This window comes from Choloepus didactylus, chromosome 4 (genome assembly GCF_015220235.1).
Source record: "Choloepus didactylus isolate mChoDid1 chromosome 4, mChoDid1.pri, whole genome shotgun sequence".
Lineage (NCBI taxonomy): Eukaryota > Metazoa > Chordata > Mammalia > Pilosa > Megalonychidae > Choloepus > Choloepus didactylus.
The window spans coordinates 94,646,483-94,665,069 of NC_051310.1; the positions used below are offsets into that span (position 1 = coordinate 94,646,483).

General features: G+C 41.7%; 1 protein-coding gene across 12 annotated transcripts in view; it reads right to left on the reverse strand.

Annotated features, from left to right (window-relative positions):
* Window positions 1-18,587, reverse strand: part of CPEB1 (cytoplasmic polyadenylation element binding protein 1) — a 112,495-nt gene that overhangs the window by 22,474 nt on the left and 71,434 nt on the right. For 4 of the 12 annotated variants that reach the window (XM_037833153.1, XM_037833151.1, XM_037833155.1 and 1 more), the window contains exon 3: window positions 5,624-5,812. In XM_037833153.1, coding sequence (XP_037689081.1) covers window positions 5,624-5,812 — 189 coding nt within the window. Of the gene's footprint in view, window positions 1-5,623; window positions 5,816-6,021; window positions 6,064-6,565; window positions 6,649-18,587 lie in introns of those variants that run through there. The other 8 variants (XM_037833152.1, XM_037833150.1, XM_037833162.1 and 5 more) reach the window with 5 other exon arrangements.

Consider the following 18,587-nt stretch of genomic DNA (forward strand, 5'->3'; position numbering starts at 1 on the left):
AACAGCAAGTAAGTGGAAAGGCACTCTCCCTAAGCCACACAACCTAAAATCCTGGTCCCTTATGCTGCAGGCCAGTGGCTAATCCTCAAACTGTCTCTCCACTATAGGACACAGAGCTTCATGAAGGTCAGATGCCAGGTATTAACCTAGGTGACTCAGGGTATGGGTTGAGGCAGCTTAGCTCTTTGCTATGCTCCTGGTTCTGACCTCTACAACTCCAGGGACCACAGAGAGTCTGAGATTTACCAACTACCTCCAACCCTGGTGGCCAAACGTCCAGAAAATACACATCTTCCTGAAGTGACAAAAAAAGAAAGTGTGCTCTTCGTGGAGCAGAGGCACTCAACCCCACTCACATGCTGGCAGGCATCAGGAGCAGGTACAGACAGCACTTAGGAAGTCATGGAGAGGAGAGGACCTGGCAGAGGGTTCCAACTCATTAATGCTACCTCAGAAGGTACAGAAGACTAAATCAGCAGTAATATTTTTAGACTGATTGTTAACTTTCTCCACTTTCATCCTTCTATGCCAGCTCCTGTGGGTTTTATAGCTGAGTCACTGCTTGAATTTTCTGAAGCCATCTCCAAGAGTACAAAAACATCCAGAGTCTAATGGTAGCAGTAGCAATGGCAGCAACGGCCTAACACTGGGTGCCTGCATTGCAAGATATTGTCTGTGCTTGAGTTTAGCGAGGACAGAAACCAGGCCAAACACAGCAGTCATATGTTTATCTAATGGGCGTGGCCAAGAGAAAAATTCAGCACAGGAGCCGCTATTTCTAGGCTGAGATATAAAGCTTCATACCTGGAGCCCTTCCTCCCTTTCCCTGCCCTTTGGTCTGGGATGCTTGCTCAGGATCTATCTGAAGTCATTAGTGGTAGGGAGCAGGGGAGGGCAGAACCCAACCCAGGTATGAAAACAGACAACTCTTCTGCCTGTGTGACCCCAAACCCACAACTCTAAATCAGGTGGTGACTTTTTGCATCTGAACGCCTACTGACTCTGGGTCCCACAAGTCCAAGGTGGTACCAAACACATCCCTTCTCCCCTGCTCTGTGGATGGATTCCACAGCCTGCAGAAAAGACATATGCAAGTCCCATGTAAGGTCAAAGCACACCCTGTATCTGTGCCCAACCGCTTTCAACTTCTTTCTCACCTAGAAGGTACCCCATTATTGCAGTGTTTCCCAGGTACTCTTCTCCACACTGAAAGTTGTTCCCAAATAGACTACCTGACTCCATGATAGGACTCACGTCCCAATGTATGACAGAAACTTTCCATAAATGCCTCATCATGCCCTAGAAGCTATGGGACCCAGATATACTGATCCTTGAAGAATCTGTCCACCCAGGTGATCAACACATGGAGGAGGCAGAAGATTGATAGATTCCTTGTCTGAACCCTGCATTCTGAAAACACCCAGGATTAATACCGTGGCTCAGCAATCATCGTTCATTCAACAAATATTTATTAAGCACCTATGAGCCAGGTACTGTGCTACATGTTGGAAATACGTAGTGGAGAACTGGGCAGTCTACGCAGAGTTGCAACAGACCTTGGTTGGGCCCAGGAAGTCCATTTTGCACGTAAGAGGGACTCAATCCTATTCTGAATGTTGCTTCAGAAAGGCTGTTTAGAAGAAGCTGGAAGTACATCAGTAACAGAAGCAAAATGCTAAAGACTCCTCTCTCATCCCAGGCTGATCTAGCTGACAATGAGGAGCCTGCAAGTGACACAGCAGACAGGGAATATTCCATTAACTGGTTAGCAGTTAGGGCAGAATACAGAGAGGATGAACAGATTCAAGGGACTTCTAAAGGGGAGTGGGAGGAAACAGGACATATCCTCTGACATCTATGGACTGAGCACATAGTCTACTCATTGGGCTTCTGTACCAGGCATTCATTAGCGGTCCCTGTTTCCAGGTCCCCGAAGTAGATTCTCAGAGTCACCCCATTATCTTGCTGAGTAATGAATGCTGCATGCAAAAGAGTCATACAGAAGGAGGCAGAAAGACACATCCAGCAGGTGGTACAGTTGATGAGCTGAGACGGGCACAGAGGGAGTCAGAACTGTTGTATGCCCTGTTTGTTTAGGGACCTCAGTAAAAGAACACCTTATGTCTGGCTGAACAGTCCCTGAAGTTGTACACAGATGGCCCACCTTAAATAAGACTTCTTTTCGAACATGTTAGGGTTTTACACAAAGGAGAACACAGGTTTAACAGAAAGCATTTAAGACTTTTGGAACCAAAGAGTTCTGAGTCTGCCAATAGTCATGACACTTTTGATACTTCACAACCTCTGTGAGCCTACCTCCTCATCTGTAAGATAGGAATAATAATAGTACATATTCCATAGGACTGTGTAAGCATTAAAATCACACAAAGTACTTAGTATAAGAAGTAGTTGATAAATGGTGGCTACTAGTCACCCCACCATCCCTCCTAGGATATCGAGGACAGCTTCCATAGCCTTGCTATTCCATTACACTAGTCAGACACTGCAAGCAGGATAAAGGTAGCTCTGAACACATGCCACTGGGGTCTCAGAGAAAAACCCACTTCTAACATTCATCCTGCCCCAAAGGGCTTCCTCTCTAGCAAAATGTATGGCCTCAGGGTAGGTGCAGTCTAAAAGAGAGGGACCCCACAAAGCATCACATCCAAAACCAATGCTGGCTGGAGGACAGACTCCACCTCAGGGTCTTCCTGCAGTCTCTAAGGCCAGTGAAATCTGCATAGCACAAGGACCTGGCCCCTGGAGAATGGTCCCCATGTACCAGCCTTATGTTGAGAACCCAATGAAAGGTTATCACAATGCAAAAATCCTTTGGGAAAAAAATGGAAGTCCCTAACACAGCAACTATCATGCTGTATTTGGTATGCTTTTCCACTGATTTCCCTTGATTGTCATAGAGATTCTTAAGGGCAACAATTTTATCTTATTCATTGAAGTACTTCCAGTGTCAAACACAGTGCATAGCATAAAGCCAGTTCTCAGTTTGCTGAATGAATTTAGCCAAGATTTTCAGTCAAAAGTCCTATAATCTCTAAACTTGCTCCCCGCATTACTGAATACTGAGTGGTAAGAAAATGGGCAGATGTGAAGCTGTAGCTGCCTGTGCTAAGTCGCCAAGCAGAAGAGTAAGCTTGCATTCTGGGCCCCATGCAGCCTGCCTGCAAGAATAACTAACTCCCAGTCAGCTTCATGTTCTGGGAGTCCAAGTCAGAAACTGTTCTTTGACCCCTAGCTCTATCCCAGAGGAGCAACACAGTGCTGGGAGCTGCTGAAATATTCTTTCCCTCACGGAAGAAACTGAGCTAGTCTGTCTTCAGATGGGAAGGCAGTGTAGGCACTGGAATGTGGGCTGCATGTTCCTGCATTGCTGGCAAGGGTGCACGATCTGGCGCTGCAGCTGGCTGGTGGGAGGGCTGCGTCCTACTCCAGGAGGCAGTACCCTCAAGTGGGCCTTTTAAGAAGGCCCAGAGCTCAGGGAAAGAGAGGTGGCCATCACCACGGCTCTAAAACCAAAGACAGCTTGGTGATTAGGGACGGGTATAACAACAGTCCTCGGAAAAGAAGATATATCCACGCTAACCTTGCTCACAGCCAGATCATGCCGCTGGGGCAAACCTCTGGTCCCTGAAAATTCTGGGGTCACAGACTAGCCCCTCCCTGATCCACAAAATCATGTTATACGTATCATTAAAGTGCTTGGTATAGAAGGTAGAGAAGTAAATCCATGGCCCTCCACCACCCCCCACTCCCTTCAGGGACAAAGAACTACAAGCAAAAGTCTCAGGTGGTGGGGAAGCTAAGAAAATCATGGCTGAACCCAAGCTGTTTTTTTTTAAACTTAATTTTCACAATGTCTTTGGGGCCTAGTTCTCCAAGCCCCAAGTCAGACCCACCTACATTTCTTTGGGCCCACTGGCTATAAATCATTTCAGAAAGACTCTTGTAGCTAAAAGAAACTACAGCCAAAGGGCCACACCTCAACCTGATACCAATGAGACACAGTGCTTTCGTCAAACACATATCACTCACAGACAGGTGCTGGGGCCCATGTCCTGTGGTGGGCTCTTCTGTCTTTTGCTTAGATACAGTGGGAGTGAGGACAGGGCAAGATCAGCTTCAGAGGCCACACAGATTGGCTTCAAAGTACCACACAAAAGAAACTACCAGGGCCTTCAAGCCAAGATCTCCAGGTACAGGAGACCAAACAGTGACACAACTTCCTTGCTCAGGACAACAGGGCAGTTAGAAACCTTTCTGAAAAAAACTGAGCTGAAGGCCAGTACTTCAAGAAACTCTACCTCAACCCAGAGGTAGTTACTTGAGACAATGGAACAGAAAATGGAATCCTTCCCCACCCACATCCAAATAAAAAAAATCCAATTACTCTCTCCACCACTACCAAATCAAATGGAATTTTACCAAAACAATTGGGCATTACAATGTCAAACAGAGTCCCAGGCTCTGTAAAGTAGTATGAAAAAAGATCTGCACTAAACAGGGTGGAGGCCAGAGAAATCAACAAGACAGTACCTTGCTGCCATGTCTGCCAGCTCCTAGAGCGGAGGAGGCAAGAGAAGGCTGGCAGGCTCAGTGTATCCTACTGTTAGCAACAAGAGCAAAGGGCTTTCCCCCCACCTGCTTATACCGTTACCACCTTCCTAGAGTATCTGTGCCAATACTCTTTTTAATTAAGGTATAATTTATATAAAGTAAAACACGCAGATTTAAGTAATCTATAGTATTTCTTAAGTTCACATTTCTTCTTGAATCCTCCAAGACTTAAGTCTGGTCCAACCCTCTCCCCTTGTACGGCAAGAGGAAGATAAGTGGGCAATGGGGATGTCTGAGCAGAAGCAGTTCAATGGGTTGCCAAGAACCCCCTTTGACTTCTCCCCATCAAATCCCACCAAGAAGACTAAAGGTCCTAAAGGGGAGTGGCTCTTCCTTCAACCACCTGGTTACCCTTAACGCAAAGAGAAAAAAAACAAAACAAAACAAAACCTCTCTAGCTGGGAGGCACCCCACCCCAATTACCCTGCTACCCCTTTCAGAATCAATCCTTTTAAACTTCTTTAAATTCTAACATCCTCACATTATCCAGCCTAACCCCAGGTTAAAATTCTTTCCCTGCTATGATTCTGGGACCACCCATCCTTCATATATAGCTACCTAGTTTTAAAAGCCATTGAGAAATGGAATCTGGACATCTAGTGATCAGCCCCTTAAGTCCCCTCCCCCACCTGAAAGTGTTTTTGCTACATCATCTCCAAGACAGGCCTGGGCACCAGGGGGTTAGATGGATCTTTTCTGCATAAGGCTGTCACCTTGGGGACCCTTTTCAGGGCCACCCCAGGTGCAGACTAACAACTCCAGGGAATTTATCAGGGTAAGTAGAAAAACCATGCCTGTCTTTACAAGCAACCATCTGTCCTGCCACACTAATAGCCAGCATTTCCATCTTCTGCAAAACAGCCACCATTTGTGTGTATGAGGGGTGGAAGTGGGAGAAAGGAGGGTCGATATGAAGGGGAAGAAAACAACTCTTCTTCACTCGCCACCCCATACAGCCCCCTCCCCAGCCAACTCATCCTCTTCCACTCACCTGAGTGTGTGCTGCTCTGGGCTGAGGAATCTGATTCCTGGGTGCTCCAGGGTCGGTCCCAGCCTGTCAGACTGAGGGACTGCAGGCCAAGGCACAAGTCATTTGCATCTGGGAGGCCACGGGAAGATTCTTGCGCAGAGGTGGGGAAAAGCATCCTGCTTGAAACTGTTTCTTCAGAGTCCTGGAAGTCTGCTTTGGATAGGAGAGCAGATAGCAGAAATCTCAGAGTTAAGGTCTGTTTTCTCCAATATTATTAACAATAAATATTATTAATAATAGTTTCCCCAGGCTCAAGGACCAGACATCCAAGCTAGCTGGATGCTGCAGCTGCTGCCACTGCACTTTTGGGGGCGTTAGAGCAAGAGCAGTTGCCATACAGGCCCCCTCCCCACACACACCCCTATCCCGTCTGCATTACAGACTGGGCCAGCATGTGATCAGGCTGCTGATGCTTCCCGCTGCCAGTGACATCAGCCGGCTGAGCCGTGCAATAGAGAGCGGCATCATCCCTCACGGAACGGGGGAGGAGCAGGAGCCGACGACAGGGAGGAGACTTGGCTCCCTGGGAAAAGACAGCACAACAGCTACTTGGAATAGTCTGGGTGCAGTGCCGGTAAGTCAGGGTGGTGAGGCAGCACCCTCCCGTCTCTAGCAAATGGTGGCCAAGTGGCCTTCAGGCACAAGTGAAGTCCTCTCTGCCGTCAGCAAAGCCAAAGCAGTCAACTACCTGCTTGTGTAGCTCTGCTCTCGTTACCCTCTCTCTGCCTTTCCCTCCCCCAAATTCTCCACCCCAAACCCCAAAACACTCTAGTCCTGGACTCTCTCCAGCTGCTGGCTCAAGCCCTGGTTTTGCAGCCCAATGCAAAGCTTCACAATCCTGCTAGCAAAAATCTATGTGCTCTGAGTGGCCCATGAGCAGCACTCTGACACAGCAATGTTTACCACTGAGGATGGGATAACCTTCAGACAAACACTGTACTCTCGGACACTGGAACAACACTTGGTGCTACAGGCTTGTCTGGAGCAGCTCATCACAGAGAAAAGGGGTTAGCTTTGGCAGAGGGAGGAGGAGTCACTGGGCTGCTCTAGAAGCCCTGTGCCATCTCCCAGGGCATGGCCCACAACCCACATGCCACAGTAAGATCTGCCCTGATTAGGATAATCTCTGTTCCCAGACTCCCTCATCCCAACAGGAGAGACATTAGTCATGAGCATATGTATTAGGTCCAGTTCCTCCTCTCCCTCTTGCAACTACAGGCACAGGCTGAGGAAACACTCCCAAAGCAGTATGTGACAGACCAAAACAAGACAAACAGTCTCAGAAGAATTGTTATACGTTATCAGAAACATAATGCTCAGGGGCTTACATCACCTGGTTCTGTCAATATTGTTTCTTTTGCCCTTCCAGAAGCCTCCCAATACCTGCCAACTGTGGGGGCACTGATGCCTTTAGCTGTCTGGGCCCCATCTCAAAGGTGCTGCCCAGGACCAAGGCCCTATCTCCTTGGCCACTCACAGCCCAAGAAAGTCTAGCTCTGCCCAGAGCTTTTGGAGCCTCTACCCACTTCCTCTTCTCCAATGTGTACCCTCCCTCTCAGCATAACCCCCTGTGGCTAGGCTTCCTCTTCAGAAAGAGTTGGGGGGGGTGTGAGGTGGGGGGGGTGTCCTAACCTCAGCAGGCAGACTCCTCACACCTGGACCAGGCTAGTCACATGCCATCCTGCTTGCTCTCTCCTTGCTGCAAGGAGAAGTAACCAGATACAGGAAGCATCCCCACCTGGAATCTATCATGACAGGGTTGGGGGTGGGGTTGGGGGGGTGGGGGTGGACAAGAGAGGGTAATAATACTGTTAGCTACAGAAATAGCTAGCCAGAGCCTCCTGCAGTGTACCCTACATCCACAGGCACTCAGGCATAGCCTAGAGGGAGAAAATGGTCAGTCTGTGGTAGGTACTCCTCCCTTCAGAGACTTTTTTAGGAGCTTTGCTGCTGCGTCATCCATCCACATTATTCCTGTCTGGCTGTAATACTCTGCATATTCCTTGTCTGTGTGTGTCAAAGCCTTGCTCATTCTGCACAGGCTGGGCAAGAACCCACCCATGCTGGTGCTCCCCCCACCCTAGGCTGCCCCTTCCTGCTTCCCCCCAACACTGAGGATACACTTCAAAAATAAGCTGTATGTATTAATTATAGAAACATAAGGTTTCCTTTAAAAACATTCAGATTTAAACACCCATTTCTGTTCCCAAACCAGGTATTTATATAGTCCCTTCTACCCCAGTCTGAGGGCATCAATATCTAAAACTAGCCTTTTTCTCCCCTCCCCTGTAAAATCAAGAGATCTGTGTATATGGCTACCCTCATGCCCCAGGCAAAGAGAATCTAATCATCAACTATACTCTTGCTACTTGAAGTACAGTTTGGCAGACAGTCACATGAGCATCACCAGGAGCTTGTTACAAATGCAGAATGCTAGGCCCCATTCAATCTGCATTTTAACAGAATTCCCAGTTAACATGTATGTAGTTAATATGTATGCACATACAAGTTTGAGCAGTACTGATCTATACAACAACCACAACTTCCAAACTCCAAGCAGGTCTGTTTAACCCCTCAAGGAACAAATAACTACAAGCATCTAGGAGCTTAGGGATGGAAAAACAGTACAATTCTACCCTCACTCCCAGCACCCCTGCCATAAATCACCTTTATCCTCATCCAAACATTTCTTATTCCACTGCTTCTTCCAGGTAAAGGCTTTCACTACAGTTGCAAAAATTAATTTCACTAGATCCAAAAATTAATGGAGGCCATTCTTATTAAACCCTTAGGGTAACATGCTGGGGAAAAAAGCATGTAACTTTTACAGTGTGCTAGACTGGGCTTTGCTCCCTAGGTCTGCCACTGGACAATCTCAAACAAGTTACTTAGCCTTTCTCAGTCTCTTTTCATCTGTTAAGTGGCAATATTGTGAGAATTAAGTAAAGAATTTGGTACATTCGGTGTATGGCATACAGTAAGTATTTTATCAGTAGAGTGACCATATAATTTATCCTCCCAACCAGGACACTTTTAAGAAGAGGGTATATAATCATACTGGGTCAGCAAACTTAAAAAGAAACTCTTCTCAGACACACTGATATGCACAGTCACTCTGTAAGCAGCAGCCATTGCTATCCAGAAACATTTTATTCAAAAGCCTCCTTTTAAAAAGCTTCCGGATCTCCACACTCCTCCAACTTACCCATTCCACTCCGTCTCTTCACTCTGTACCTGAAAGGAAGTTTGAGAAGTGAACTGCCGACACAGGCTACCATGTAGTGAGTTAAAGGGTTTGATAAAGGATGATTTTAATGAGCACAAGTTCACCTTTGATTCTCAAACACATCTGATGCTGGACAGATACTTAGCCCTTTTTATTGGGAAACATTCTTCATAATCCTTTGCCAAGTACAAAGCAGGTATTTAGAGGATACTAAAAGCTGATAACCAGCACAAGATAAAAGTCACAATTCTCATTTAAGGCAATCTATTTGAACAATGTCTCAGTTTAAATGCTTTCTCCTACAAGTTTCCAATTTAAGTTTCTTAATTTGGTTATCTTCTCTATAGTTAACCTCCTAAATTTCCCAGCAAATGAAAAGCTCAGGGAAAGAAGTAAACTGACCCCAAGTTCAAAGCCTGCCAGGGTCTAAAATGGAGCAGTCCCTGGCAGGCTCAAAATGCAGGTGGAAGAGCCAGGGACTCTGGCTCCAGAGCTTATGTTATAGCCTCAACTCTCATCTTTTCCACCCTCCATGTGATGAGACCTTTCTCTGTCCTCTGACAACTCCACCAAAACTTAGCACAAAATTGCTCCAGATCCTGCGCAACTATCATTCCTGAGCACCTGGCAAGCGGGGAAGATAAGAAAAGAATGTCTTCAGGCCCCTACTTGTGAAACCATTAAGGCAGGGTGTCATAAAAGCTCCATTATATAAGATAGATGAGGACTGCAAGAAGACAGTCTAGGCCCTTGGCTTCCCAAAAAGGACCTCACAGAGCATATGGTTCACAGGCTGATTCTCAAAAAAAAAAAAAAAAAAGAGGTCTAGTTTTGAGGAAGTGACAAAGGGGAAGGTTTCTGGAAAAGGCAAGCAAATGTCAGGGCTAGCCAAGCGAAGAACAACTAAGGCTAGAATATCAAACTGATGCTTGGGGGCAAGCAGTGAGGAACTCTGCAAGCTCTTAAAACAGGAAATATTCTGGTAGAGGGCCCAAGATGAACCAAAGATCAGAGCCAGGGAGGCCAGGGATGACAGAAAGAAGAGGAGGAAGAGGAGACGAACAGTGGAGAAAGGCGAAGTCGGGAGGAGGGAAATTATCAAAATGACATAAGCAGACTACAAGGTTGCATTTATACCATGATTATAAATGTGAAAATTCTGTATGTTAAGGAACGATGTTGGTAAAGGAATGTAAAAAAATATGAACAGCTAATGTGTAAAGGTAGCAGGCTGCTAATGGATTTATTTTCTTTGGGCTATTATTCACAGACATTTTTAACAATACAAAGTAAAATTTGTCCTCTCCCTTCCTTTTGCACTCCAGACTTTAAACAAGCATACTACTACAGTGTGTACAGCAACCATATTTGATGAGCTCTTTTTACAAAATATCTGTTTCACCCCCAAATTCCAGTCCCTGGTATTAGCAGAGACAGGACACTGAGTCACTGTCCCCCTTTGATTCCTTTATTTAAATGACTGAGTCATTTAATAATAGCTGAAGGCTATTTAAGTCAATGATTTATGAGTTTTCTTAAAGTTTCAAAGAGCCCACAAAGTAGGATTTCTAAGAATGGATTTCTAAAAAGATAGTTTAGATACTATTTTCTCGCCCAAATCAAGAAAACCAAAATGTTTATTTTGAAAAGTTTATAGTAGCAACTTAAAGAGAAAACAAACATGTAAGATATCAGACATCTGTCAAGATCATTTCAATTGCTCTGTATGCACTATGGCCCTTAATCCATTCATACAAGGGTGACTGCAAGTACTTCTAGAGTAATGCTTCTCAAATTTAACGTACATACGGACCATTTTGGAATCTTGAAAAAAAAAAAAAACTGATTCTGATTCATTGGGTCTGGGTCCCAGAATTTGTAGTTCTAACAAACTCCCAGGTGATGTCAGTGCTACAGGTCTGCTACCACATTTTCAGCAGTAAGAGTTTAAATGGTTTTTCTTACCGAGATTCTCTCCTCCAGTTAATTCAACCTACCCTTAACCAACACCACTTTCTTCATGTTGTCTCATTTTCCTAAGGAAGAACATGCAATGGTCTCTCTTGCCTCTCAGATCAAAGCCAATCTTCACATCCTGTTTTACTTACTAACTTTCTCTCACACTCTTCACCAAACATGAAAGGTTAAATCTGAGTTAATCGTAGACCTCAGGAAGTACACTCTCTAGAGAACAATTTATTGTTAATCTGTACACTAACAAGTGAAGAAAGACTAAATTTAGAAGAGAGAATGCATTATGGCTAGAATAGTCAAGAAAAGCGTCCTTACTTTAGTTATTCATTAAACTGTCTTATTACAGATTAAGGTATCAGAGCATTGGGTTTATTTTGTACTTAATCATTATTAAAGTATGATCATTAGATTATTTTAATCTTGACTGCTTTTAATAACCTTAAAATGTAATCTGTAAATTATTTCAGAATGATTTCTACAATATTTCTTAAAAATGAATATTAACATGCGCATTCAGATTTTAAAACAAATTCATATATCATGTTCACATATTAGAAGAATCAATATTGTTAAGAAGTTAATTCCCACCAAACTGATGTACATAGTCAATTCAACTCCAATCATAATACCTGCCTTCAAGTAATTCAGTGAGGAAAGACTTTCTTTTTACTCTCTTACTCACACCATACAAACATTAATTTAGTATCAATCAGAGGCCTAAAAGTAAAAACTAATAAAGTTCTCTAAGAAAACAGAATATCTTCATGATTTCAGGGGGAAGGGAGATGGTGTACAGAAGCAAAATTTCTTACGTAGGACAGAGACAAGAACAATCAGAGAAAATTTTGATAAACTGGACTTACCAAAATTAAAAACTTCTGCCCATAAAGGTACCATTAAGAACATGATTATGTAAGCTACAAAATGGGAGAAAATATCCACAACCATATCTGAAAAATGTCTAGTATCTAGAATAAATGAGAAATCCTAACAATTCAAAAATTTTAAAAAGTCCAATTTTAAGAGGGGAACAAAATTTGAAAAAACACTTCACAAAGATAAATAAATGGCCAATAAGCACTTGAAAAAGTCTCATATCATTAGTCCAAGAAATGAAAATTAAACCCACAATGAGATATTACTGCATACCCACCAGATGGCTAAAATTAAAAAGAAAGACTGCTCCACTATCTTCAACATTTGGTGTCATCAGAAAAAGTTTCATACATTATTGTAAGATGGTATGACCACTTTGGAAAATTAGACAATTAAACCCACACATCCTATGACCTAGAAATTTTACTGCTAATACTTAGCTAAAAGGAATGAAATAATATGTCTACAAAAAGAGCTGTACAAGAATGTTGATAAGAATTTTATTCATAACTGCCAAAAACTGGAAAAAGCCCAAGTGATCATCAACAGGAAAATAAACAATTTTGGTAAATCCATTACAATGGAATGCTACTCAACAATAAAGAGCAATCAACTACTGATACATGCAAGACAACATTTATATAATTCTATATATTTGAAGTTCTAGTACAGGCAAAACTAACCTATAGTTAGTAGGGTACAACAGCAGGATGTCTTGTCAGAATGAAGGTGGGGATTGACTGGCAAGGGACATGAATGAATTTTCTGAGGTGATGATAATGTTCTCCATTTTGATGAGGGTTGGATATGGGCATTAGAATGGATCTAATGGTACCATTAGGAGTTGCACATTTCATTGCATATAAATTTTACTTCAAAAAAGAGTTGCAAACAAATACTGAACAACAGTAAATGAAATACATGCCAAAGTATTTGAGGATGAATTGTATACATTTGAAACTTTACTTTGAAATGCATGGCAAAAATATAATGGGCTGATAGTGGTTGGGGGGACAAATAAATGAAAAGAAGTGATAAAGCAAATATGACAAAATGCTTATTGCAGAATCTAGGTGGGGGTATTACCAGTGTTCACTGTATAACTCTTTCAGCTTTTCTGTATGTTTAAAATTTTAATAAAATGTTGGGGGAAAATGAAATCAGCCTTTTTCTGATTAAAAAAACAAGTCTGACAGAACTGATTGGTTTGACAATAAGGACTGACTTTGTTAAATTGGGTTTTAAGGCCAAGATTTTCCATAAATAGAGTAAATTAAAACTTCAGGCCCAAGGCTTTGACAAAAAAACACAATTAAAGCAAGTGGTAAGATAAAAAGCATGTTATAATATTGTATTGGCAAGGATATATTTTTAAATTATCAATATTTTCATTTTCCCAATCCTTTAGGCATACAGAGTTAAACAAGTGTGTTTTTTAGGTTAAAGAATAACCAACAGGTAATAGTCTTCTGAAATTTTGATAAAACATTTTTGGTATATGTCCAAGAAAATGAGAAATTTAATAACGGAAGCCTAAGTAATAAATCTTTTCACAAATTATATGGCTTCTGGTTCCTTCTTTTCAACAAATAAGGAGTGAATGGAACTGTCAGCAAGTAGATGACTAAATATAACGATAGATGACTGATTTTCTACATAGAGCTCATGAAGTTCAAACAATCAAGTACCACTGCTCTAACAACTACCTTATTCCTTGTCTACTTATTTTATGTGAACAAGGTTACTCAGAGCATAAATCTAGAAAAACCAAAAATAGGAATATATTTGATGTTAAAAACTGAGTCACTCTTAGCAATAAGTGAGTCACCCAAAAATACCAGAGTTTTTAAAAAGTCACAATCATCTCATTGAGAAGCATTTCCAATAAACAATTATTAAAGAATAAAATTTTATCAAAATTCATAACACTTAGATTGTCTTAATCAATTGCTTAATCAACTGTCCTACCAATCAACTGTCATAGCAATCCAAAACACAGCCTCTTGGCCACAGGAAATAACTTAAAATTTCAATTTATGTATGTATTTCTGTTGCAGAGAAGCATGAGATGATGATCAACAAAAGACTTGAGCATAAAGTATTACATTAGGATAAAACTGTAAGAGGATTGGAAACACATGTAAAGGAGAAAAAGAATAATGAAAAATTTCCCATTGTTAAAGAACTGGTTTACATATTTTAAAATAGAGCATGAGTATCAAATCTAATACACTGTGATTACATTGGATACATTTTCATATATGATAAAAATTTAGATATCAAGCCAAATGTAAAAGGGGGTACACTGTTGTTTTTTAAAATAATAGGATGTACACAAACAAATGTTCAAAGACTGTTGCTGCCTAGTTCATGAACTCCCAATATTGTGTTTAAATTATCTCCCCCCCACAGGACTTTGGTTGAACTGCTTTTCTTCCTCTGTCATCCTAAAGTGGTCCTAAAGGCAGATGCCATCTTTTGACAGGATTCTGCCTCACTGGTTTCAGTGATGGGTTCACAGGCTTCAAGATGGACCTAAATAACCCACCCCCATGACTACAGTGACTAATCCAGGTATCGGCATGGCTCAACCCAAGCTAACTGGAAGTCCTTCCTTGACATTATTCTAACTGGACAGAGTAGAGGAAGAACCATTTTCTGACTGTTCATGACATAAGGAGTGTATGAACACTATCCCTTACCTCCAGTAACAGGCAAGTTTGTAAAAGGAGAAATGAAAACCACATTGGTAGAAAAGCACAGAAGGGACGGAGAAAGCGTCTTAAAATTGGAAGCCCTGCAATAGCCTCTTCAAGAACATCAACTAGATGTGCCCCCTTTGCTCAGAAAGTTAACAACCCTTTACAACATGAACAGGTTAGGGTGGTCACGGCCTAGACATCCCTGAAGATCAGAAAAGTGATTCAACTAGAGGAAGGGGTAGCAACAAACAAGACGGAATTTAACAAAGGATTATGAATACTGAGACTTTTTACAATTTTCTTTTTCTTAGTTGCGATGGTATTAGAATAGCTAGAAGGAAAGAATTGAAATGGTGGAACTGTAGCACATAGCATCCTTTGAAATTTGTTCATAGCTACTTGTTAAATTGTAATTTGAAAGCTATTACCTTTTTGTATGTATGTTATATTTCATAATAAGGAAATAACTGAAACTATAGTACTATAACTCATAACTTTGGAAACTTCCTATACATCTACTTGTTAAATCATATTTTGAAAGATAATACTTTTTGTATATTTCATAATAAGGAAATAACTGAAACTGTGCAGCTTTAACATAGTCTTTAAAATTTGCTAACTGCCTGTTAAATTGCACTTGGAAAGTTATCATTTCTATATATATATGTGTTCTAGTTAGTTAATGCTGCTGGGATGCAAAATACCAGAAACGGATTGGCTTTTATAAAGGGAGTTTATTTGGTTACACAGTTAGTCTTAAGGCCATAAAGTTTCCAAGGTAACCCAACAACAATCAGGTACCTTCAATGGAGGATGGCCAATGGCATCTGGAAAAGCTCTGTTAGCTGGCATCTGCTCCAAGTTCTGGTTTCAAAATGGCTTTCTCCTAGGACATTCCTCTCTAGGCTGCAGCTCCTCCTCAAAATGTCACTTTCAGTTGCTCTTGGGGCATTTGTCCTCTCGTAGCTTCTCCAGAGCAAGAGTCTGCTTTCAACAGCGGTATCCAAAATGTCTCTGTAAGCTGCAGTTCCTCTCTCAGCTCCTGTGCATTCTTCAAAGTGTCCCTCTTGGCTGTAGCAAGCTTGCTCCTTCTGTCGGAGCTTATATAGTGCTCCAGTAAACTAATCAAGGCCCATGCTGAAAGAGCAGGGCCACATCTCCATGGAAAAGTATCCAGTGAAAGATCTCACCCACAGTTGAGTGATCACATCTCCACGGAAACATCCAATCAAAAGTCTCCAATTCACATCCTCACCTGGACTGGTGTTGATATTGTCACAAATATTGGGACCAGCGGTTTGATGTGCTAAGCCCTCGATCATGGGACTTGCCCTTATGAAGCTCATTACTGCAAAGGAGAGGCTAAACTTGCATATAATTGTGCCTAAGAGTCTCCCCCTGAGTACCTCTTTGTTGCTCAGATGTGGCCCTCTCTCTCTCTAGCAGAGCCATCTCGACAGGTGAACTCGCTGCCCTCCCCGCTACATGGGACCTGACTCCCAGGGGTGTAAATCTCCCTGGCAATGAAGAATATGACTCCCGGGGATGAATGTGGATCCGGCATCGTGGGACTGAGAGTACCTTCTTGACCAAAAGGGGAATGCAAAATGAGAAGAAATAGTTTCAGTGGCTGAGAGATTTCAAATGGAGTCGGGAGGTCACTCTGGTGGACGTTCTTATGTACTATATAGATAACACGTCTTAGGTTTTAATGTATTGGAATAGCTAGAAGTAAATACCTGAAACTACCAAACTCCAACCCAGCAGTCTGGACTCCTGAAGACAATTATATAATAATGTAGATTACAAGCGGTGACAGTGTGATTGTGAAGACCTTGTGGATCACACCCCCCTTATCTAGTGTATGGATGAGTAGAAAAATGGGGATAAAAACTAAAGGACAAATGGGGTGGGATGGGGGGATGATTTGGGTGTTCTTTTGTCACTTTTATTTTGTATTCTTGTTCTGGTTCTTTCTGATGTAAGGAAAATATTCAGAGATAGATTGTGGTGATGAATGCATAACTATGTTACCATGCTGTGGACAGTGGATTGTATACCATGGATGATTGTATGGTGTATGAACATATTTCAATAAAACTGAATAAAAAAAAAAAAAAAAAAGAGTCTCCAACTCAATCAACACCAATACATTTCCTGCCCACACAAGACTGCATCAAAGATAATGCCGTTTTGGGGGGCATAATACATCCAAACCAGCACAATATGTTATATTCTACAACTAAAAAAATGGAATAAAAAAAATTGGAAACCCTGGATTTGGCATCCCTACTTAAGTTTTCCAGCAATTTCTTTCTGCGAGCTATACACCAAGAGGTTTCCAACCTATCCCATGTTTTGTTTAAATTACTTCTAATTAAGTATTTGATCATTTGCAAACAAGAGTGTTTTGTATGATTCAGGCCCTTTAGCAAGGAGCGACCAAACAAGAAATTTCTACATGCAGGGTGAGAACTTACAGGACAAAAGCCCTTAAATGTCCTGGAACACAATAAGATCAGCAATCACAAAGAAAAGCAGGAAAGGACATAAAAGACTACCTCGTGGTATCCTCCCCTTTTAAAAAACAAAACAAAAACAAACAAGGTCCAACGAAAGTCAAACTGAGAAAGCTACCAAGTGACAGAGATGGGATCCAAATCCAGGTCTGTGGACTCCAGACCAACTTGTTCCTCTGCCTCTCTCCTACACTGGACACTTTCTCAAGCCCAGTTCTACATTCATACATATCCCCAAATTCAGATCTGTTTCTCCAGTAACTTCAGCAATTACTTTTTTTTCCACTCAGGTCCACGTGGAGCTCTATAACAAATCCTTTCCACCCTACCAGTTCAATTCTCAGCACTAGCTACCCGCCCCCCTCTCCCTGCCCCCATTCCCAACCTCCCACTTGTTCAGTGAAGTCAATTCCACATTCTGGTGTTTTCAAGATTCCACTGCAATGTGAATGTTTTGTTTTTGAAGATGACAATTTCACTTCTCCATGGAGATCAAAAAAGAAGACTGTTGATCAAGCCCAGCTCCACCTTATAGCTTTTAGTATTTGGGGGGAAAGGAGGGGAGGAGGCCTTTGAAGCATACTCTCAAAAGCTCCAGTCCAGAGTCCTGCAATATGATACGCTGTCCAGGCAATGTCGCCAAGTTATATGTAGAACCAATACAATCAAAACACAATGAAATGTTACTTTACCTGATGCTACACTGTTCAAATTTTGGGTTTGCATTAAGTTCCTTTGAACATCACACCAAATTAAGAGACCCCTAGGGGGACTCCTTACAATGCCAAACCACAATGGACCTAGAAAACATAAAAGCTAGCGGTTTTCAAAAGTTGGATGGGTACTTTCATATACTATAGATGTATACTTTCATATATACATACTATAATGCTGGCACAACATTTCTGGAGGATAATCTGAGGTACTTTAAAAGATACCTATATTCTATGAAGCAATTCTACTTTTAGGCAATTATTTTATGTCCAAATTAATCACAGATACAGGCAAAAATTTTAACTTCTGGTACTTCTCACTAGTATTTAAAATAGATAGCTACTTAAAGTGTCCCAAAATATGGAATTCAATGCTAGAGATTTTTAACCTTTTTTTGTATCATGAACCCTTTGGCAATCTGCTTATGGACTTAAAGAAGGCTTTGGATCTCTTTTGACAATAATAATTTTAAATGTGTAAAATAAATAGTGATCATAATTCTGAACAAGCAAAGAGTATAAACAACATCTCAAGACATGCAGTGGCTGTAAAGGAATCACATATGAAATATTTGATTCCTACTGATGCTGAAAGTCATAGGTCCTGGTAATGTTACTGTGATTTCTTCACATCTGCAATTGAAGAAATGCTAGATTTCAGCAAAATGTGGATGAAAATAAGGATACAGTTTATCCAAATTACTGGACCCCTTAAACTTATCTATTGACCCAGGTTAAGAGTTCCATAATGCGTCTATCCATACAGTAAAATGCCAAGCAGCCATGCTTGCAAAAGACATAGATAACGAATGACACAGAAAGACGAAAGAAGAATAGGCAACTTATACAATATGTTCAGAAAGATTCCAGTTTTCTTTAATAAATATAGATATATGCTAGAAAAATAACTGGAAA